Here is a 23,409-nt window from a genome sequence, read left to right on the forward strand (position 1 = left end):
TTTATTGGACAGCTTCATTTTAATGAAAACTAACATAAATAATGAATTTCGCATTTTAATATGTACCCTAGCTTACGACTTTACGGTTTATTTTAGTATAACATCCCTAGGTACGTAAGATGTTTTGTTTCCTTTTGCTTAGAAACTTCAAATACGAAAAAGTTCGGCTACTCGACAACAGAGGGCGTTAATTTTTGATAGATATAACTTTTAACCTCAACGCATAGAAATAAGGTTGAAATTTCATTAACGTTCATTCAACGCTTTAGTGATGTAAGAATTCATCAGCCTTGTTATCGATAGTTAAGTGATAGTTAACAAATAAGAAATATATAGTTGTTGATTTTAATACAGTGGTAGGCTCATCTCGTGGGCCCACGGCAGACTATACATATAGGTATAAGAAATAAAAACATGTTACGTACTTAAATATTTATTTATCTATATATACAAATAATAAAACAGTGTCTGTACATTATATATTTAAAAAAATGGAGGGGGTTTAGAAACTGAGAGTTTAAATTTGAAAATCTCGAACACCTGATGCAGAACCGCGCCAGACCACCAAAAATTATAAGAGTTATAACAATTACTTAATGTACGTCTTTTTGTTGTGACATTGAAATCATCTTCTTTGAAATGTTTTGAACATATCCTACTATAGCCTGTAGGGAACCAATTTCTTTTCCCAGTCGCGGATATCCATTCATCCTTAATGTCAGGACGGCGTTGTGGAAATCTACAAAGAATATATCTTCTCTTTATATATAAAAATGAATCGTAAAATGTGTTGGTAAGCGCATAACTCGAGAACGGGTGGACCGATTTCGATAATTCTTTTTTTATTATATTCCTTGAAGTACGATGATGGTTCTTATGTAGAGAAAACATAAATATGTACCACGGGCGAAGCCGGGGCGGACCGCTAGTTTAACATAAAATAGTTTTGTCAACCTAAGCGAAGCCTATCCTTTACATTATGGCATTATTGTATATTTAATTAATGTGATTCTGTATCGACAGTAAAATTGTCCGAAAATGATTGTATCGATGTACTTAGTTTAAAAAATTATACATATATCAGTTATAAAAATAAAATAGAATTCAAATTAAAATATAATCCAATTATTCCATCAGTCGTCATATTACGCAAAAAAACATCGTATTACGATATCGAAAAATTTTAACACATCACATCACTAGCTTGCGACTATTTACTCTTTATCGTTAACAATGCAGTACATTGCTTCTTGTAATTGTCATTTGATAACATCTGGCAGTTATAACAACCGACCTGTCAGATGTTGACAATAGTAAAAGGCAATGTATAGCTAAACGTGATGAGAGGAACGGTTGACTGTGTCATTCGTATTGCTTGTAAATATTGTTTAATTTTAAGGAAAAACGGCAATATTTATAAACAAAAATACTTGCCGGTGAAATGTTATTCCTTTATTAGTATAATTACAATTTATGGAAGAATTTCCGCACTGGGAAATGCTGCAACACACCATGTTTACTCACGCACGTGTCAGAAACAACTGAACAAGCGACCACCAAGCGACGAACAGACTTGTGGAATGGTAACCACCTGAGCGGCGACAATGTCACGCGCGCTTACGACTTCTAGTGTCTTGTTATTTAGATTTCTATGTTTGTAATCTACTACATAACAGCAAAAAAATCACATATTACGGGCGGTCACATGCGCATGAGCGAAATTGTATTAAAGCGATTAAATAAATAATAAATAAATAAATAATAAATATTTCAGGACAATTTTCACACACGACACAATCTGATCCCATACTAAGCTTTCGCTTCTCGGCCTTTTGGCTAAGATCAAAGTGTAGTAAGTGTTATGGAAACCAGATGGCTGATAAACATACATATACTTATAATTTTTAAATAAATACTTATATAGATAATTACCACCCAGACACAGAGCAAACATCTATGTTCATCACACAAATATTTGCCCCTGGTGGGAATCGAACCCACGACCTCTGGCTTGGAAGGCAGGGCCACTACCAACCAAGCCAACCGGTCAGTCAAAAATAAAACAACAAAGCTCAACATAATGATTTATTAGTTAAATATAAGATCCGTGTAATTGGACAAGAGGTAGTATAGTGAGAGACGCGACAGTTTGTGGACGTCCGCACAACGGATTAATATATTTTTAAGATAATTTTGTATGGAAAATCTAAATAGGATTTTGACAGAATTACTATGAGTGTAAAAGCGAATGATTTTAAGAAAATAGAATCAACAAATTCAGATAATGATGATAATGATGATGCAAATAAATAAAAAACAGATGCACATAAAAACGATTTATTAGTTAAATATAAGATCCTTGTAATTGGACAAGAGGTAGTAGTTAGAGACGCTACAGTTTGTGGACGTGCGCACGACGGTGGTGCGGTCTGCACGCTCGAAGTTGGCTTTTACTATCTCGTAGTAACGCCCGTCACTGGAAAAGTTATATGTTATTTTAAAATAAAGATATGGAAACTACTGCATAATTAATATGCGATCTTTTTTATACATTTGTAACCCTGAATCGTTTGTTTGTACTTATATAATCTAAGAAAAGTGTGAATTGAACAAGTATTTCGTGAATTCTTCGTATTTTAAACAGAAAGTCTGAATTCAATTAATACTCTACGACATGTCAATAAAAATCAGTCTAATAAAAATTAACATATTTTATAACATAAGTTTCCAAGATCGTTTCATCAAGATCGGTTCAGCCGTTTCGGCTTCAAACGTAAACAAACAAGTAGTGTGATTTCTGCTCTTTATTTCATTAGTATTCTTTATTTACTAGTTTAAATATAAAATCTTTGTTTGGTTGATACAAGGGGGTACCACAAGGGACTACATTGAGACCGCTACTATTTCTTTTATACAATACTGATTAGCTTGACATTTTATAAAATTTGTGATCAATTCTTCTTCAATTTTACTTTCTTTACAAACTTCATAAAGAAAAGATGAGTTTATATCAAAAATAAAACAAAATTTTAAATTATTAATAAGTATGTACTGAGTTTTCCAAATATTTATTTAAACACTTACCTCAATACAAGGCACTTAAGTTTAAGGCATTTAACTCGCAAGACGTCGATAGCCTTTTGGCTCTTATCGCTAAAACGTAAGTTTTCTGGGTCCCAACGCAGTTCCAATCTTTCTAAGTTGGGACAACTATTTGCTATTCCGTCCATTAGCTGGAAAGAAAAATAAAATAAAGAAAAATGTTAATTTACCAATCATAAGAGAAATGAAGAAATAGGAAAGAATTCATAAAATATTTTAATATATTATTATTTTAATAATTTTTTAAATTACCTGATCCACGTGAATATTAACGCCTAATCTTTCTTGCGTGCCCATTATAAGAATCCTGAAAAAAAACTTCGATTACTAACTATATGGAACAAATTTTTATATTTTTATGATATACTAACGGTCCGCCCTGGCTTCGCCCGTGGTACATGTTTACGTTTTCTCTCTGAAAGAACAATCCTCGTACTTCGAGTACCTCGTAAGTCCATTCTTCATTGAGTTTTATGCAAGATTTATAAAATGACAGTAAAATATGCCATTAAAAGAGTTAAGGGAATACCACAGGGGTCCATCTTAGGGCCACTATTATTGCTTTTATCTATCGATCGAATTGAATTTTGTTGTGTAGTAGAATGTTTTAAGTTTATATATTATATTTTCGGTTAGCGTTTGTATGTGTGTTATGGTGTGGTTGGACTGGAATAAGTGATAGTTATGTTTGTGTGTGTGGTTTTACATTAACGACGTATCTTGTAATCTTGTGAGTGACATGTATATGTGACGCGTGTGTGTAAATTGTAGTAAGCGTGAGGGTGTGTGTGTGTGTGTGTGTGCGGGCTCACTTGGCGTTGGTGAGCAGGTGCAGCACGCTCTGCCACAGCTGGTCGGTGATGTGCGGCATGCCGCTGAGCGCGAGGGTGTGTGTGTGTGTGTGTGTGTGTGCGGGCTCACTTGGCGTTGGTGAGCAGGTGCAGCACGCTCTGCCACAGCTGGTCGGTGATGTGCGGCATGCCGCTGAGCGCGAGGGTGTGTGTGTGTGTGTGTGCGGGCTCACTTGGCGTTGGTGAGCAGGTGCAGCACGCTCTGCCACAGCTGGTCGGTGATGTGCGGCATGCCGCTGAGCGCGAGGGTGTGTGTGTGTGTGTGTGCGGGCTCACTTGGCGTTGGTGAGCAGGTGCAGCACGCTCTGCCACAGCTGGTCGGTGATGTGCGGCATGCCGCTGAGCGCGAGGGTGTGTGTGTGTGTGTGTGCGGGCTCACTTGGCGTTGGTGAGCAGGTGCAGCACGCTCTGCCACAGCTGGTCGGTGATGTGCGGCATGCCGCTGAGCGCGAGGGTGTGTGTGTGTGTGTGTGCGGGCTCACTTGGCGTTGGTGAGCAGGTGCAGCACGCTCTGCCACAGCTGGTCGGTGATGTGCGGCATGCCGCTGAGCGCGAGGGTGTGTGTGTGTGTGTGTGCGGGCTCACTTGGCGTTGGTGAGCAGGTGCAGCACGCTCTGCCACAGCTGGTCGGTGATGTGCGGCATGCCGCTGAGCGCGAGGGTGTGTGTGTGTGTGTGTGCGGGCTCACTTGGCGTTGGTGAGCAGGTGCAGCACGCTCTGCCACAGCTGGTCGGTGATGTGCGGCATGCCGCTGAGCGCGAGGGTGTGTGTGTGTGTGTGTGCGGGCTCACTTGGCGTTGGTGAGCAGGTGCAGCACGCTCTGCCACAGCTGGTCGGTGATGTGCGGCATGCCGCTGAGCGCGAGGGTGTGTGTGTGTGTGTGTGCGGGCTCACTTGGCGTTGGTGAGCAGGTGCAGCACGCTCTGCCACAGCTGGTCGGTGATGTGCGGCATGCCGCTGAGCGCGAGGGTGTGTGTGTGTGTGTGTGCGGGCTCACTTGGCGTTGGTGAGCAGGTGCAGCACGCTCTGCCACAGCTGGTCGGTGATGTGCGGCATGCCGCTGAGCGCGAGGCCGGCGAGCTGCGGCCCGGCGCGGCTCACGAAGCGGTGCAGCGCCTCGTCCGACAGGTTGTCGGATGCGTCCACGTCCAGGGCCACTAGACTCCTGTACACAAATGTGTACAGCTCACGACACAAATTTCTTAGTCAATGACCTCCAGTAACTTCAGATCGTCTGCATACATGAAGAGGGTCGAGTTATAGATACATTCTGTAATATGGTTTACAAAAATGTTAAACAGAATAGGCCCACATATGCAACCACATGACCAGTGTGACTAATCGGACGTGTAACTTGAGGTAAATGTTAGTAAGTCACACCATATAGCTATTGTCACTAGCAACGTAAGTCAAACTGAATTGAACACGTGGCTTGACGCATACACGAGTATAACTATAGCGCTGGTAAGTACGCTATGTTTGCTTTGACAATTTATTGTGTAATAAACACGCAAAGAGACTTGAAAATATTTTTGTTTTTAACAAGGCCTTTGACAAGGTAACGCATCACATACTTAAAAAAATGTGAGGAATATTGTTTAACGGCTTCACTTTTGCAATGGCTCAAATCATACAAACACGGAAGAATATTTTATAGAGTTCTTAATGGATTTGAATCAATGAAATAACCTATAACCTCTGGAGTTCCGCAAGGGTCAAATTTAGGGCCTATTCTGTTTAACATTTTTGAAAACCATATTACAGAATGTATTTATAACTCGACCCCCTTCATGTATGCAGACGATCTGAAGTTACTGGAGGTCATTGAATAACCATCAGATTGAACTCTACAAAACCATGTGAATATTATCGTGGCGTGGTGCAAAAATCACAACATGCTGTTCAACACTAAAAATGTTTTCATATGAATTTTTGTCGTAGCGTCAATGGTCTTATTTACCAAGAGTATGATATTTACAACACTGATCTTAGGACTGTAATAGACGAGATTTTTAATTTAAATTTCCTCTTTTGAAAATTGCATGTTGTATTAAATCTCAATTGTTTAACCCGTACGATAAAAGCACAAATATTTCTTTATTAATTGTTTAGATATCGCCTAATTTATTTTAGTTTCTGCGAATGTTGTGTTCATCTTTAATTGTTGTTTATTTTATAACGCGAAATATGCTAAAGTAACAACTGAACAAAATATAAGCCATGACAGCTAAGGCCCGCCAAGTCGTTACATAAAAAAAACATAGTTGAGTAATCATTGTGCATGATAAAGAAAATACAATAAATAATAAAATCATTTTTCGAATTGGTAAATTAATGTTTTGAGTGACAAATCAGTACTAAAAGTATGCAAAAATTTTCCACACTTAAAAAAAAATAAAAAAAAATCAAAGTACCTATAAATGTACGTGTCCAAAAATAAAACACACACTTACACACTTTTCAACTCACCTGGTAGTACCAGCTTCCATCCAGGCCTTCAACACAGTATCATTGAAGCCGTTAATCTGTCCAGCACTTAAGAACCTCAAGTTCTGGATCCTGGTCAGCATGTCAATCAGACACTCTGTGGACAAGTCTGTAGCGGTCACATCAAGCTCTTGGATGGAAGACTTCTCCCATTCCACTTGCATCACGTATTCTGATTGGAGACCTGGAAAAAAACGATAAAAAAAACCTCGAAATATCAGAAATGAAATGAAATAATTTATTTGCAGGAATTGTGGTTAACTACAAGGTTTTACAATATATTACAATAAAGTCCGCACAATTCGCCAGCAAACTGGCATACAAATATTTATGTGTATTTAACTAAAATACAATTTACAGACCAATAATGAATAGTGATGGTGGAGCAAAAAAGTAATTAATCTTACTCGGCGTACCAAAACATGATGAATCCTGCTCGAACGACTAAAGACAGAATTAATCCAGCTCGAAGGATCGGAAAAATAATGAATAGTGCTCGAATTACCAAAAAAATAATAAATAGAGTAATATTATAAAATAGAATGACGAGAGAAATAATGAATCCTGCTCGAAGGACTAGAGAAATAATAAATTCCGCTTTAAGGAGCAGAGAATAATGAATCCTTCTTAAAGGACTGGAGAAATAATGGATCTGTCTCAAAGGACCATGATATTAAATGACGCAAACTATGATGGAATTGGTTTATTTGTATTTGAATTCGAAACGAACTTAACTGTTACAAGGTATATTAGGTAATACATTTGTGATTAAACCCGAAAATGAGTAAAATTAGCAAATGAAAAATCTTTATAGTCGCTATTTTCACGATTATTATGATAATAATCTATACTAATATTATAAAGAGGAAAAGTTTGTAAGTATGTATGTATGTATGTATGTATGTATGTATGTATGGTTTTCACGCAAAAACTACTGGACCGATTTCAAAAATTCTTTCACCATTAGAAAGCTGCATCTTTACTGAGCAACATAGGCTATATTGCATTTTCAAAAAAATTAGAGATCCTTACCAAAAATGCAATAATGTAACCCAAGGTGTAAAAAAATCCTCAATAAAACTTCTGTCATCGCGTGCGCTGCGGAATCTATTGAAGATAGAACAAAAAAATGTTTTACGGTATTATAGAATGGATCAATATCTACAAGAAAGTCCGCGATACCATATGTCCATCTTCAGTAGTTATGTTACTACAACAACTTTTTTACGTTTTCAAAGTAAATAGAAGTGCCGACAGTAATCAAACCATGTTATCCATACACATATATTAATCCTTATCCCATTAAATTATGTTTTATTATAGACTGTTTCAATACCAGCAAAATACTTTTTAAATGAAAAGAATTGGATATTCCATTCAAAAGATATAACGAATTTTTAAAAGTGTCAATCTACAGAAAATAGTAGGTATACTGTTCGAGCAGGCCGTAGTGCGGGGGTCACGGAGGAATTCTACCAATATGCGTCTTGACGGAACACAGTGGGGTTTTGGTCGGTAGGAATCCGACATAACCCACGGAACCCTCCCCTGGAGGCCGTGGGTATCTATGAAAGATTTCCCCACTAAAACAAAAAAAGGCCGTAGTGCGGGACGGGGTAAAGGTGATTTTCATGTGATTAAAAATTAAACCTATAGTCCGACCTATAGTAGACTTTTCACTGTAACGATATCGCTATCTATGCGGGTGAAACCGCAGGGCATTGCTAGTTAAGAATAAATACTTACTGCATCCATTCATAAGAAGACAGGTAAGTCTACGTGAACGCTGGAACAAGGTTTTCATGGTGGAACCTGTCACCTTGTTGCAGTAGTTCACTGCAAGGCATTCCAACTGAAATGTATTATAAATTTTAATGTAAATAAAATACGTCTTACAGTAAATAAAAAATATATTAATAAATGGAAAAGCAAAAAAAAATGTCTTGAAAAATTGTAAACTTGCGCATAATAAACTTTTCGTTCTTTTATTTTTAACTAGAGGGCGTGCAAACAAAATTATAGATTCACTTATTATTACCAATGACCATAAACCTTTAAATTATGATCATAGCCCTAATAAATATTGCTTTAACTCTGTTAATAATGACATAAACCCCAACAATATCTATAACACACTCCAAATAAAATATTTACCTATGTTTAATTATTACCTGAATACAATTAGAACTGAACGCATCAATATGCGAGTCGTCCACAAAGTTGATACCAAACAGGTTAATCACGCGCAAGTTAGGCGTCGCTGACTTTAACTTGTGAACGTTAATAACTTCGTAAATTTCTTCTTCTTCTTCTTCTACCTTCTCATAAGTACCTGGTGAACCCGTAAGCAGTAATCATATTTTGAATTAAAATTTTTCACAAGTATCACTATTATTTTTTCTACAAAACTACTGCACCGTTTTAATTAATATCATATTATCGTGATTGTAAACATTATCAAAGGCTTTGCATAAAACGAAAGATAAAATTACTAGAGACCGATACGAATACAGTTTATAAAATTATTTCGAAGTGAAACTTAAATCTTGACAAAGAAGTTTCATTTTTGACACGTATGCTCGGCACACACGCTCTTTTTTGTTTTATGTGGTGTTGAATAAACTTTTTTTCTTCCTTTTTTAATATTTTATGAAACAAAATGCCTGGCTTACTAAAAATATCGAAAATAACTAGGTTGGGACAAAATTAAGTGACACTAATTTACTCACCAATTAAGTGAAGAATTTCCAAACCATTGATGAAATTATATATTTTTCTCATGAACCCTTCCATGAAGATGACTTCAGAGAGGCAGATGCAAAGATATCTGAGCTTCGTGGGGAACGCCTGCATCTCGGAGAAGTCATGCAGTTGCATGGCTGAAATAAATAAGTATAGGTAATTTAAGACAAAATACGTATAATATATCTGATTCTATATGTATTTCTTCTGTTTTTGTGCTTGACTGAACTGCTCTTAAATGGCTGGAACGATATTAATGAAATTTTTTTGTCTTCCGGTGGATTATAAATATGATCGAATCGTCGGATATTCGAAAATCGGATTTCGGATATTCAGATACGTAACAGTAGAAAAACAGAGTGTTCACCTATATCATCGTAGCTCCGAAAAGGATGATCGTACTTGGAAGATTTGGAAATATGAAAATTAAATGGTTCTTGATAGTAAGTTGATAGTCAACATTTTACAAAGTTTTAGTTTTTTGGAACTAGCGACAGTATCACAATATATATTTATGGCAAGAATTCCAAAACTGTTAAATTAATTATTTGGGAATATCTTTCGGAATAAATAGTTATCTTACCTGTACTGAAGTCCAATAGCATGTGAGTCAAGTTAGGACATTTAGCTGCCAACTCATGGAGTACAGTGTGAGTGATCAGCTCTATCGGTAGTTCGATGTAGCGGAGTGATGGTCCGAACCTGATCGATATTAGTGCCAGTAGGGATTCTAGTGATCCTGGAATTGTATTTAGAATATATTTGTTAGTGTTTATAAATTTAAAGTGATTTAGTTTTTAAATCTGGATAAATTATACATGAAAAAGAATTATGGGATTCTCATAACTTGGCACTTTTTCTGTTGAGATCTTGGAGATATTATATTTTACAATTTGCGAAATTCTTTAGATATTTACATACAATTTTACGTCAATTAAGTTTTGGTTATTTAAATGTCTAGTAAATAATTCTGACGTTGTTGGGATAGATAAATTTATATGCGAATTTTAAATAGATTTTGATCACTTTATTAGGTAAATTCATAAAATAAGAATGTCCTTAATTTGTGGGAATCTTCCTTTTCATATTGTAGAAATATCACTTACCTACGTGCAATCCAGATATCTCAGGTCGCAAGCTCACATGGGTCCAGAGCTTCGTGTCGTACGCGACCATGCGCCAGCGCTTGCAAACTGTTGCCATGCGACATATCTCCCGGTGCGTTAGGTACGAGAAAATGTTTAGTAACACCTTGTCTGGTAGCTTTTCTATCGTCTGAAATGAGGGTATTTTTATGTTAATTTTGTTGTACCGAGGGTAGTTGGGATTGGTTGGTTAGGTTAAGATTTTGGTTAGGTACAATATAGTGGTGAAGATTTGATAGACCTATTTTTCATCGTTTGAGCAAATTCTTGCGATATATCTCCCGGTGCGTTAGGTACGAGAATATTATGTTCAGTAACACCTTGTCTGGTAGCTTTTCTATCGTCTGAAATGACGGTAGTTTGGTATTAGACTTGTTCTGCTATCGGGGGTTGTTAATATTGGTTGGTTATGTTACGTTAATTAATTATATTTTTTTAGGTACAAAATAGTGGTGAAGATTTGATGGACCTATTTTTCAGCGCTTAGATGCCGTCGCCATGCGACATATATCCTGGTGCGTTAGGTACGAGAATATGTTCAATAGCTTTTCTATCGTCTGAAATGACGGTAGTTTGGTGTTAATTCTTTTCTGGTATCGAATGTAATTGTTAAGATTGGTTGATTATGTTGTTTATTACTTTTTATAATTTTTGTTTGGTACATGAATAGTAAATATAAAACTATTTTTGAATGAGTCTGGGTGAAATTTGGTTGGCCCTTTACCCCCAGACCAGACTTAACGTAGTTATTTATTAAATAATTAATAACTTAGCCAAGTTTTACAACTTCTGCATAAACCTATGTTGTGTTTATCTTTGTAAGGGCCGATTTTTCAATGCTTGGATAAAACTTATTCGTCGTCCGTCGAATAATGTATAAAACTACCATTTTAAAAACGTATTCTAATTGCCCGTATTTGACAGTTTACGTGACATTTTAATATTATCGTGTAATACTTTATTGTACGGATAAGTTTTATCCAAGCATTGAAAAGTCGGCCCTAAGTGTATGAAATAGATGTAAAATATATTAAATACGCCATCAGTGACATTATCTAAGTAAATATTGTATTAGCTAAACAAGAAGTTGTAAACCAGCCCTTAATAATTTGGATTCTCTACTTCACTTTAAAAACCGGCCATTATTTATTCTGTACTTCAATATAGGTATAGGGTGATAATTAGCGCCATCTATAATCTCAACTAATCAACAAACACATTTGGCATTTATATTTTATATTGAGTTTAGTTTATTTTTAGTATTGAGCACTTTCTTTTTTGTGATATCAATTTTTTACCAATTTAAAAAGATATTATTCTGAATACAATTAAGTAGAAACTTAAGTAAATAAGAACATAACAGCAATTACTTTTACATAACATTGTTATGATTATTTTTAATCTATATTTTGCGTGTTTTCTGTTTTGATTCGAAATTGGGTTAAAATTGTATTATAAGGTCGTCTATTATAAATATAGACGACCACATATTCTATCTATAGATAATATATCTATAGGTTATTACAGACACATTCATTATAATTACTGAAGCTTTTACATCACATATTATACTATACATGTGTACATATAAACACGATTTTACCGTATTAGCGAAGGGACTCCGCATCCCACCTTCAGTTAAATACACTTGGCTGGCTTCGAGAGCCAGCTGGCCCCACACATCAGTCGGTATATCCATCACAAATCAACAAAATATCACAAAAAACATGAAAAATGCAAAATCAACTAAACTTGATCCGTCCGAATGTCTACGGGCTAAGAATATGCTGTAGTTAATTTTGGAATCATCTGGGTGGTGTTGCAATGTGATGATGTTGAAATGTATCGTTTGCGTACATATTTTTTAATTATTGTATCAATAACACTAATATTTGGTGAAAAATTTGGGTTTTTATTTAGAAAAATGACGGGCTTGTGTAGCTTTTGAGGAAAATAGGCTTGATAAAAATTGTTAGTTTTGGCGGGAATTTCGAAAGAATGCGCGCGGTAATTCGGCCATTTTGTTTGTGGAAAGATTGTAGAATGTGGATATTGTGATACTCTTATTGTAAAAAATACATAACTACTTCTTTGTAAATTATATTTATTGTTTTATTTTTTGTTCTTTTTATTTCTGTTTATGTTCCGTACCGTGACGATTTTGTTGATAAATACTAGGTAATAATACCTAACTAAGCAATTAGCGAAATGTGTTGTTTTGACATTATTTCTCGAACATTTAATTATTTCTAGGTCACTGTAAAATAATGTTAGTAAAAGTAGATATTGAGCTTTTAAATGAACGTGGCGTGAAACAAGACGCATACGTAGAAATATTTAAAAAAATGTAAGTATACAAACGTATACTATGGCTTATTTTTTTGTTAGTCACCAATTGTTAATTCATTAATAATAATAATTGTTAAATTTGTATAATATCATCCTGATACTTAAATATTTTTTCCTATTGTAATGATATTCTGCAATATAGCTCTATCAATCAAAACTAGATGGCGCTGTGTGTTACATATCTAGAACGGTTAATTTCTAGTATAAAGCTTTTATTTAATATCTTCTATATTAGGATAGTATTATATTATCTGTGGTTTTAGTAAATAATTAAGAACAAAAACACATGTGATAAATCTGGAAATTATATCTCCGTGCAGGACTTTTATAAAACACATATTTTCTCAGAGCAGTTGTTCTGGCGATGCTGATAAACAATCATTAATACGAACTTACGTGGCAGAATCCATAGATGCGATCAAAACGATGCGAAAACTGACTTAGAACATCCTTAAAATATGTGACGAAACACACAGAAAGATACCATCCAAACAAACACTAATATTAGTAAGTCTATCGATTACTAAACCGAATCTAGAGTTCGATTCAAACTTAATGGCGGTTCGGAAGTTAAGTGCAGGTGCGAGTGCGTGTGCACACAGCCCCCCTAGTCAAGTGGCTTTCTGTTAGCGTAGCGTTCAATAGAATAGACTACGAATGTATGAGATTGACGTAAGCTGTAGATACGTTTATCTACAGCCTACGTCAATCTCGGATATTAGCGGAAGCCGGGACGTCCCTTAACGTCCCGGCTTCCGCTTATATCTAAAATTGTTTTCTGCGACTTCGAATCGGATCATACGATGTTCCGAGCCGCCATTAAGTTTGCATCGAACTGTACCATGCGTGCAACGGTTGAAGATGACCAATGATTCCTATACTAATAAAACTTCACCGACTTGGCTCTTTTTCCTCCGTAAAGGCGCTACTGGCCTTGCAGGTCGTACTATCTCTTGGTCCTGCATCTTCAACGCGTCAGGGAAAGCATTAGTTAGTTAGCAGTTAGTCCTGTGCAAAATAAATAAATAATAAAAATTGTGCAACGTTAGAACTTTGAAGCGTCATTTTAGGTTGTTTAGCGGGATAATAAGCTTATTGGAAATAATCTTGCATTTAAATAATATAGGTTTGCTAATCTGTACAAGTACGTTATTGCACGCCTCATAAGCGAAGCGTTGAGGTGGGTACTACTGTCACTTCGCGCAAAAAATCTGATTTTTCAAACTTAAAATGTCTTTATGTATCATACATTGCACTTGTAAGATAATACATACACACACATATTAAGAAAAAACACTATTTTTAACGTTCATGATATTTTTGATGTCATTTTTGTTATTTAAACTAGTTAAAAAACAGTTTAAAAAAGTTCTGTCTTGGACGTCCGTGTGTCTGTATGTGCGGATCCTTTTTCTTGTTAACACGATAGCGACCGAAATACTTTACTAATCGAGTCTTTTTTTTTCTCTTACGCTTGAGTATGCTCAGGAATAGAACCCTTTCATTTTTCAGGGTCTGATTCGATGTGGTTTAATTGTTATTAAATAAACAAAAATAATAATTAATAAATAATTATTAAAAAAAAATATGAGGCGTGCACTTTTGGATTTTCCAAACTATTTCAAAATATTTGGAATTTATATAAGTTGGGTTGAGTAGGCAAAAACAAACAATATTAAAGTTAATCAAGAAACTAGGATTAATATTTTTCACATTATTAGATAGAGGCACTAAATACCTACAGATAATAATATTTGTGATGCAAAGTAATTATTTCATTCTTAAAATCGCTGAAAATTCTGCAAAGCATTGAATTGTCGCTTTAAATACAGATTAAATAGAAAACATAAAAAAGCGAAATGAAAATTATCTGCGCCTGAGCATTGATTTTATATTATTTATTAAACTGAAATGCCGTAGCACGTCCCGAGACTAATACATCCATTATTAATTATCACAATGTACCTAAAACAGTAGTTTTAGAAAACTTTAAGGAATAATAATAAGGGAGCACTATTTTAAAATTTTAAGTCACCACTCATTAGTAATACCATAGGGCAGAGACTAATAGAGAACCACATTGTTAATATTAGGTTCAATTCAAAATACATTCTTGAATATAATATATATATATTATACAAAGTATTTATTATTTATTTATTTATTTAACACTTTATTAGTTGTACAATCAGGAAAACCTCACAAAAGTACATTGACGTACGAGCAATTATTGCTTTTCAATTCTTAAAAATTAAAATATGCAGTGCATGGAATTACGGTATTTATTCCAAAAATTGAATACTTACATCTTCATTAATCTTAAATCTCAAAATGCACATTCACTATCAATTAATAATTGTAAATGGATTGTAAATCATAATTCTCTTGTATCTAAAGAACACTTGTAAGTGGGCAGATCGCCAAAATATCACTTACAGATGATTCTATAGTCTATACTTCTTAGTAAGTAGTAACATTTGATTTCATTATCGTAATGTTACTTTGCTAGTATTATTTGTCTATGATTTTGATAGTGAAATTTTATCTAACGTAATAGTGATGTACGTAAAAGTGCAGTATCGTACCAAGGCCTAATTGTATCTGCTTTCAAATCTAAACAATGTTTAATGGGTTTTTAAATGATCAATGAGGTCGGCAAGCTTTTCGCATGAAAAATCTATACTAACATTATAAAGCTGAATAGTTTGTTTGTTTGAACGCGCTAATCTCAGGAACTACTGGCCAGATTTGAAAAATTATTTCGGTGTTAGATAGCCCATTCATCGAGGAATATATCATCAATATATCATCACGGTAAGACTAACAGGAGCGGAGCCACGCGGGTGAAACCGCGGAGCGCAGCTAGTCGTCGATAGGTAAAGACGTACAGAATACGTTGTGGACCTGTGTTGTGGACATAAACAAAATCCACATTTATACCAAAAGCACAGAATGTAATAGTACTACGCCAAAAGTAAGTCGAATGATTTAAACATTTATTCTCGTATTCTACACTTAACGATGAATAGAAGAAAATTAGAATAGACCAAAAAATTATTACGTTAAAAACCTAATCATGTTTGAATATAATCCTCAGTCATTAGATTATCTAACAACAGTTGTCCGCCATTTGATATTGTTTGACAGAATATAATGTTGTTTCTATCGACGTTGAGGAATGCGAAATGTGTTAACATTAGGCTGTGACTTATAGTTACAGTAATGTAATGTTTACAGCTTTTGTTAAAGAGACGAGTGACAAAATAGTCTTTATGCAATTATTTACAGAGTTGAACGTTTAATATGTTTACGTTTAAAGTGGTAATCACAAGCAATCATGCAAGTTTAATGCATTTTATTTATCATTATTTAGTCTAATAGCAAGAAAATTTATTGAAGTAGGTATGTACTTGTACTTATAATATACTTACGTATTAATAATTTTTAAAGCTTTTAGCCCTTAGGTAATTCTCTCTCTTCTTATTTTAAATTAGTGTTGATTTTAAATTGATGCTGTATTTATGTTTGTTTACCTCTTAACTTACTTTCTATTATAATATAGCAAGATTATGTTCTAATAAGCGTATGCGTAGCGAGAGGAGTTTTATCTATGTATCACTATTTTCCTCCGGAATCCGGATAAAAATAGATTTTAGTAGACACATAGGGATAGGTATGTGTTACTATGTTGCTCCATCGAAATTCAGTGTCTCGATAATAATCATCTTAATACTATTATAAAGGCGAAAGTTTGTATGGATGTATGGATGTATAGATGTATGGATGTTTGTTACTCTTTCACGTAAAAACTACTGAACCGATTACAATGAAATTTAGCACACATATAGAGGGTAACTTGGATTAACACATAGGATAGGTTTTATCCCGAAAATCACACGGGAACGGGAACTATGCGGGTTTTCCTTTGAAAATGCGGGCGAAGCCGCGGGCGGAAATCTAGTTATCAATATTTAAATATTACAAATCATTATTAGATATAATCTGTGGATATAATATACTTACTAGCTAGTAGCTACAGCCCGCTTTGCTCGCATGTCAACCATACAAAAGTAAACTATATCCATATGCCGTTATCAGGGCATATTTCAGACAAATCGCTTACAATTTTTTCATAAAATATCACCTAACATTCAGCCAACTTTATTGTATTTAAATAGACCATTAAATTGATTATTTTAACATGTTTAATTATCAAACAATATTGTCTTCAAAGTCGCGTTCAGTTATTGGCAAGAGACACGGTATTTCCTGGACCAGTGACTCACGCGCAGACTGTTTAATTAATCGTTATTCAGTATAGAACGAGGTCGGATTGGGATTAGTATCGATAGTGTATTGTGATGAAGATGTGCCTATTATAAATGTAATACATACAGCGTCTAGCACATAGTGGCACATATTACTAAATAGTTACCTACTATACGTAAACAAAATAAGTATATGTATGATACCTACGTATTATGTAGGTACTAGGTAGGTATTACCATAGTATTACATATATATGATAGTACATACTCGATGAGATGAAAGTCATCGGTTTTTGATCGTCCGAACAACTCACATTATTTTAGGAACACTGTAGATAGATATTTTTATTTATAGAAATACCTAGTTAGAGATGAATATGTAACCATTGACCGCTAGTCGAATTAAACGACTAGTCACTAGCATATAATTAAACAAAAATTAAGTATAGAAAAGTGACTTAAACATTCAACTGCTGGTACCTACAGTTGTTTTGGGCGTAAGTACCTACAAATTACAATTATTACACAGCATCATGAAGTCTTAGATTTGGTAGTTGGAGGGGAAGTTTACATTCAGAAATCGATCTATAAGAGAAATGTACATATTGTCCCACAATATTGTCCACATCATTTTTTCACCCTTACAAGTTACAACACAAACACATGTGTAGTGTAGTTACAAAGAAAACAAACAATTAAATATATCAACCTTCAATATAAATGTTGTGTTGCCAAAAAGGTCCCCATCCTTTGTAATCAAATTAACGCGGCAGTTGAGACCAATGGGTTTTCAGCCAGACCGTGACAGCGCTTAATTCTATTAATTAAATAAGTATTGTTAGATGCTATTTTTAAATACAGCGTTTGTCTTGGCTGGTGGAGTTTATTATATAATATATTTGAACATTGAATACGTATTGATCGAATGATTGTGTGATAACAGGTACAACAATTTTTGCATTAGTTGAAGGTTGAGAACTTGAGACTGATAATAGCAGAAGTGCTTTAATGTACTATGTACTACATATATTAATAGCATTTGCATTGTAACCACAGACTGATTTCATCAATAATTTAAACACAACAATTGATAAAATTATTGGTTAAAAAAATTAAAAAAAAAATTATCCAGATTGTAAGAGTAAAGACATTTTCGTTACAAAACTATTATTAATTTTAAATTTAAAACAAATTACCTGTAATGTTATTCTAAACATACCTACTTAATATTGTTTTATTTTCTACTAGCTGCATCTCGCGGCTTTTGTTGCGTGTTACCCTTAGATCATAGGTGTTACCCGATAAAAATAAACCTATACATATTATGTTTATTGTTTATCCAGACTAGTAATCTACCTATCTCTGTAACAAATTTCACGCAGATCCGGTAAGCTGTTTTTACGTGAAAGAGTAGCAAACTTTGAAGTTTACTAAAAAATTGGTAGTTAGGATAAGATTAGTAGAATGTAATGTAAGACTTTGACTACTAAATAATTATACATATTTATAAAAATTTGAATCACGAATGTTGAAAGTAGCACTGATTTTGAAAATTTTATTTTAAATACGTACAAATTTTTAACTATGGGACATATTCAATGATTCCCACATGCAATGTAATAGGTATTGGTAAAATGTTGAATGGTTGAATGTAATATGTATAAGTACAACAATTTAATGTCCTACCTACCTACTTACTTATTAAAATAAGGTTTATCATTTTATTACGCACAGTCGAACTACAATCTCAAAAGTTTATGAAAGAGTTCTTTATTTTATACAAAAAAATTGTATTAATATAAAACTATTAAAAACAATTAAACTAAAGTTTAACAAGCTTTTCGCGCTATAGCGGTATTATACGATGGCTGCTTATAGTTCTCTACTCGTCTTTCAAGACGTTTTATCTCTACCTAATGTATTTTAACTTTTATTCATAGTGTTTGATTTTTATTACTTGCTACAATTTCTGTAAAAAATGCATTAAAATTGAAATCTCCTTTCCAAGTCCATGGAATGTTGTCGCCAAGAACTAGAGACATCAGACAGTTACAAGAACCACAGAGTTTCTTGCCTGCTGTTTTCAGTTCTCTGTACAACATGCTTTCTGATAGAGCGGTATTTGGTATACAAATATTTCATTAATTAAATATATCGATTTTGACGATTCAAAAGCACTTCTAAAAGAAGTACCTTAGTTACTTATAGACTATAGTTCAATAAATTTTTGAGTTTAAGTTTGATTACTTATAGATATTATATATTATCATATCTACATATGCGTCTTACGCTGTATTGATTTTCAATACATTTACTACCTATTGAAAATCACTACATAGGTAGTACAAAACCGCTTTTCACGTCTAGTCTGTGTCTGTATGCTGACCTGAGTTTTTATAGATAGGGCTTTTTTTAGGTTACAGACTACAGTAATTCTCGAGGAAGGTTTTAGAAAGTATATAATTTATTTATAATTTTAGACAAAGCGGGCGAAGCCGCGGGCGGAATGCTAGTACATATTTAATAACCTTCACATATTCCAGCATTTCCAGACGTAATGTCACAAAATTATCAAAAAATAGATACATATCTAATATTATATTAATATCTATACATTAATGGAATCCGTTGACGTTGGTCGAACATCTGTTACTATTCGCTTGATGTCATACGTATTTTATAAAACAACACATCTCATTTAAGGTGATGAATTAATTTTTCTAACATTTACGGCCCTTTTCAAACCTTCGTAATTTTTATATTATTAAAGTTGTCGTGATGAAAATTCTTGACAAGAAAGTTCAATAGTAACACAATACGTCTACCGTTTTAGAAACATGATTCCATGATATTTTCTCGATAGAAAAAAAATACAAAGTTCTCATTGTTATTTTTTTATAATCTCTGGCATCTTCAAAATAACAAACGTAAAGTTACGACTTTTTGGATATTAACTATAAAATATACAACCTATACGTCTACCGATTTAGAATTTTGAAATATGCGATGGTTTTGAAATAAACAAGAAATACTTGAAATTAGCGCGCGACCAGCCAATATAGCGAGAGCCGCCCTGTACCTTCCTACCCCGATCGCTGCACGAGTCATTCCCGCTACGGCCGTCACACGGGGAACTTGTGTCGCTCGCGCAATCGTAAAAAAGGGTGACAACACGATAAGACAAAATGAGACAAATGGGGACAATAAAGAAAATAAGAAGAAGAAACATAAAGGTTGGAGAAAAAAGAATGCTTACAATTGGAACAAATTAATGAAGAAGTTGGTTTTATTTTAAATTTGATGATAATTGTATTATAGACGATGTTTGATATGTACCCCTGTTTTAAGTACATAACGAATGTGTAAGATTTTTTTCATTTATAGCATAGATAATCTTTTCAGAAATCCGAAATCCAGAAGGAAAATAAACCCACTGATTGTTCACAATGTGAACCCACTCCTTCGTAAGTACCTTTATTCAGTCAAAAATGTATGTTATCAACGTTCTACTGGTTTTATCGCATGATTCCATTTTTAGCAAAAAGCAACAAAGTGCAAAGAGATAAAAAATCATGGTGAACTTAGTGGAAGTATGGCGGACGTGATATGGAACAGGAGCTCATTGGAGTAGTATTATATTTAAAAAAAATACGAAAAAATTTCAAGAATTACATTTCTTAGTAGGTGGTAGATAAGTATGTTGTATAAAGAATTTGATGTTGATATTTATTTCATTTATACTTACTACACCTGTGCGGGAAATTGCTTAGTACTAAAACAGGTTTATATTCATATTTACAAAGTAATGTGAGTTTTAATTTCGAAAAATTTTGTGTAAGTATATTAAATTGAGTTCCTGGGTGATCTGGAAACACAATTGGGCCCGGAAGATGGCGCTGCAGTCACTCCTCCTAATCACATGAACCGATTTGGATGAATATTTGTGTGCACATTTCATTGTTGTGGGATGATTGGTTGATTCGTTTTCACATTAGCTAATATTATGTATTTTTGTTGTAAACTTAATTTAATGTTTATAATACATTATTATTGGTATAAATAAGCCAGTGTTCGTCTCACATTGCTGTACCTGCCTACCTACCCTACCAGGGCCTAACTTTGTTCTGGCTATTTTATTTTGATTATTTGTAATGAATAATTACAATTATAATAGAGTGCAAAAAATAAATACATGCGTCAATATATTTTGTGTTTTTTTTTAAACAATTTTTCTATTTAAAAAAATATCATTCCGACCGCGGCTTTGCCCGCTTGGAATTAGGTTATATCGTGAATCCTGTTTTATCCCACAGAAGTGTTCAGTTCGGATAAAAAGTATCCTATGTGTAAATCCAGGCAATTAGCTATATTTTATCAAAATTGGTAATGTAGTCTTGACGTGATTAAGTAACAACTAACAAAAAAATATACAAATTAACATCCAAAGTTTCGCATCAGTTTTACTGTATTAGTGATATCTTCCACCCTTGACTTTGTCTGAGAAGAATTAGGGTTTATAACTTCTTTCAGAAATAGTACCTTTCATTTCTGGGCATGATGCGTCAGCGATCTACGTCAGCATCAAATTCTATCTAAATCAATTCAGTAGTCCGCGTTATTGATTACCATTTCATTTTTTCAGAGTAACAATATTTTTGTTATTTTAAAGATTATTTATAACCTGTATTATTTTGAAATAAAGTAAACATTACGAAATAATAATAATTATTAATAATGTCTAAGTAGTTGTTGGAAAGAAGATTATTTGTTTATAAGCAAGAAAATAAAACCAATAAATCAACAATTGAATAAATGTATAACAATATTATAACTGTATGACGACTCCATACATGTTTGTCCCGAGTCGGCCAGCGGCAGCGCGGCGAGTTTGCAAGAATGACTTCGCGCACACCCGCGTTCGCGATAGCGAGCTATTAGACTCCGCCCGCCAAGCAGTGGATTTTTTTTTGTGTATCGTCTTAAAACGCGGTTTTTTGGTCTGTCCATCTTAATAAGATAAATATTTATACGGTATGATTTTAGTTATGAATGCGTCAGTTACTTAATTATGATAGTTGTTGAAAAGGTAGTTTTTAATAAGTACTTTTTTCTTCTATTACATTTCTAGTGTCTACTAAAGAAAATTATTTTATATTAGATTGGACATTATTGTATGTACCTACCTATAGCTAAATATTTGGTGGGTATGTAGGACGCTTTTCTAACATACATTTCTGTTATCTGTACCTACATGTTTCCTTAATAAATTAGATAGGTAGGTATGGAATGATGTTAAAATGAATTTAGATTTATGTTTGGATTAAAAAATATTCATATTTTTAAGTTTTATTCAGAATCGAAAAAAAAACATAGAAGTATCTAAGTCTAAGCCAAGATCAAAGACGTATTATGAGGTACCTACCTTCTTCTTTTTATGGTTCGACATTTACTGTTATATGTATGTATTTATTTACACATTATAAAAACATTGCTTTGCATAATTAATTACTTAATTAAAAGGTAACAAAAACAACATCAGTAGGCGCAATAAATATTACTACCTGCCTGAAAAATACTATATTGTGTACGATTAAACAATAATTATTTCCAATAGATGTAAGATGTCAATCAGAATATATTTATTTGTGAAATGACATTCAGAATCTTTTCCAATGAGTCAACTAACATTTACAAATGACACACACATTACATCTTAATTAATTGAATGAAATACAAAAAAAATTAAAAACATACCACAGTTTGTTTCCTGCGAAAGCTGGCTTGAGTGTCATCACGGGATACTAAAGCCACAGAGTCCACATTCAAAATGCCCCAGGAATCCATCGTGAAGGCAACAATCCAAATCGGGCAAAACACTTCAGTCTCGAGGTGACGCGGGAAATTTCGACACAAAATTCAAACGAACATTTTGGCGCGAACTTATTCAGATCACTGCTTTTAATTTGTAGCCGATAGGTACGTTGTATAGCGGAGTACTGTGATATATAAATTGGCAGGCCAAAATAAGTACGGCATTTCGCTTTAACTGGGTTGGAGAGCATTGCCAAGAAGATTCGTGTTGCATTCGTGTCACGCTGTCGCTTGTAGTCTGTAGATCGGTTTTCAAACATTGTTAATTATTCATTGTCGCGGCTATTACCCGATGGTTTTAGTGTTAACTAATTGAATTCCAATTTTAAATGTTTTATTTTTTTTACAGATACCATATTTAAAAAAAAAACAATCAGTTCTTAAGTCTAATAAAAACTTACTTAAATTAAAATTATGTATTCAATTTTATTTAATAGATAAATTAAATTAATCATGTTTAAAGCATTAAATTAATAACGTTAAAGTATTACTTCTATAATATTACGTAGGTATTCATTGATGTCCTATAAGATTGATTGATTCCAATGATGAATGCGCAAATCAATGACTCTATTATTTATCATAGGCGCAAAT

At 33.9% G+C, this 23,409-nt stretch overlaps 1 protein-coding gene, 1 long non-coding RNA gene and 1 pseudogene across 3 annotated transcripts; 1 reads left to right on the forward strand and 2 right to left on the reverse strand.

Annotated features, from left to right (window-relative positions):
- Positions 1 to 421: 421 nt before the first annotated feature.
- On the reverse strand, positions 422 to 1,648 carry LOC149898103 (uncharacterized). Its single transcript, XR_016458081.1, has 2 exons — positions 1,435 to 1,648; positions 422 to 739 (listed from the first exon to the last, which is right to left on the reverse strand). It is a non-coding gene; the product is annotated as an uncharacterized LOC149898103 (long non-coding RNA).
- A 168-nt stretch (positions 1,649 to 1,816) lies between these two features.
- Positions 1,817 to 1,937, forward strand: LOC149898104 (U2 spliceosomal RNA; annotated as a pseudogene).
- A 395-nt stretch (positions 1,938 to 2,332) lies between these two features.
- FipoQ (F-box/LRR-repeat protein FipoQ) lies at positions 2,333 to 22,935 on the reverse strand. 2 transcript variants are annotated; one of them, XM_090115458.1, is made up of 11 exons: positions 22,699 to 22,935; positions 10,289 to 10,457; positions 9,766 to 9,921; positions 9,170 to 9,319; positions 8,612 to 8,772; positions 8,187 to 8,292; positions 6,423 to 6,624; positions 4,951 to 5,118; positions 3,355 to 3,409; positions 3,085 to 3,233; positions 2,333 to 2,476 (listed from the first exon to the last, which is right to left on the reverse strand). In XM_090115458.1, exons 1-11 carry the CDS (start codon positions 22,786 to 22,788, stop codon positions 2,341 to 2,343), a joined length of 1,542 nt encoding a protein of 513 aa, XP_089971584.1. In that variant the 5' UTR covers positions 22,789 to 22,935; the 3' UTR covers positions 2,333 to 2,340. The 2 variants fall into 2 exon arrangements, with proteins under 2 accessions (XP_089971584.1, XP_089971583.1); XM_090115457.1 differs by lacking the exon at positions 22,699 to 22,935 and adding an exon at positions 11,931 to 12,103.
- Between the last annotated feature and the right edge of the window lie 474 nt (positions 22,936 to 23,409).

The sequence above is a fragment of the Colias eurytheme genome, chromosome 23, assembly GCF_061535395.1.
Source record: "Colias eurytheme isolate Ceu_HAF_F1 chromosome 23, ilColEury1 Martin Lab GWU primary, whole genome shotgun sequence".
In the NCBI taxonomy this organism is placed as follows: domain Eukaryota; kingdom Metazoa; phylum Arthropoda; class Insecta; order Lepidoptera; family Pieridae; genus Colias; species Colias eurytheme.

Bases quoted from the DNA above. Each gene is read 5' to 3' on its own strand.
- FipoQ (XM_090115457.1), bottom strand. From the start codon at position 12,026: ATGGATATACCGACTGATGTGTGGGGCCAGCTGGCTCTCGAAGCCAGC. The intron at 6,625-8,186 runs GTAAGTATTTAT...GTTTTTTTCCAG, and splicing joins TCTTCTTATGAATGGATGCA to GTCTCCAATCAGAATACGTG. The intron at 5,119-6,422 runs GTGAGTTGAAAA...ATTTGTGTACAG, and splicing joins ATGGAAGCTGGTACTACCAG to GAGTCTAGTGGCCCTGGACG.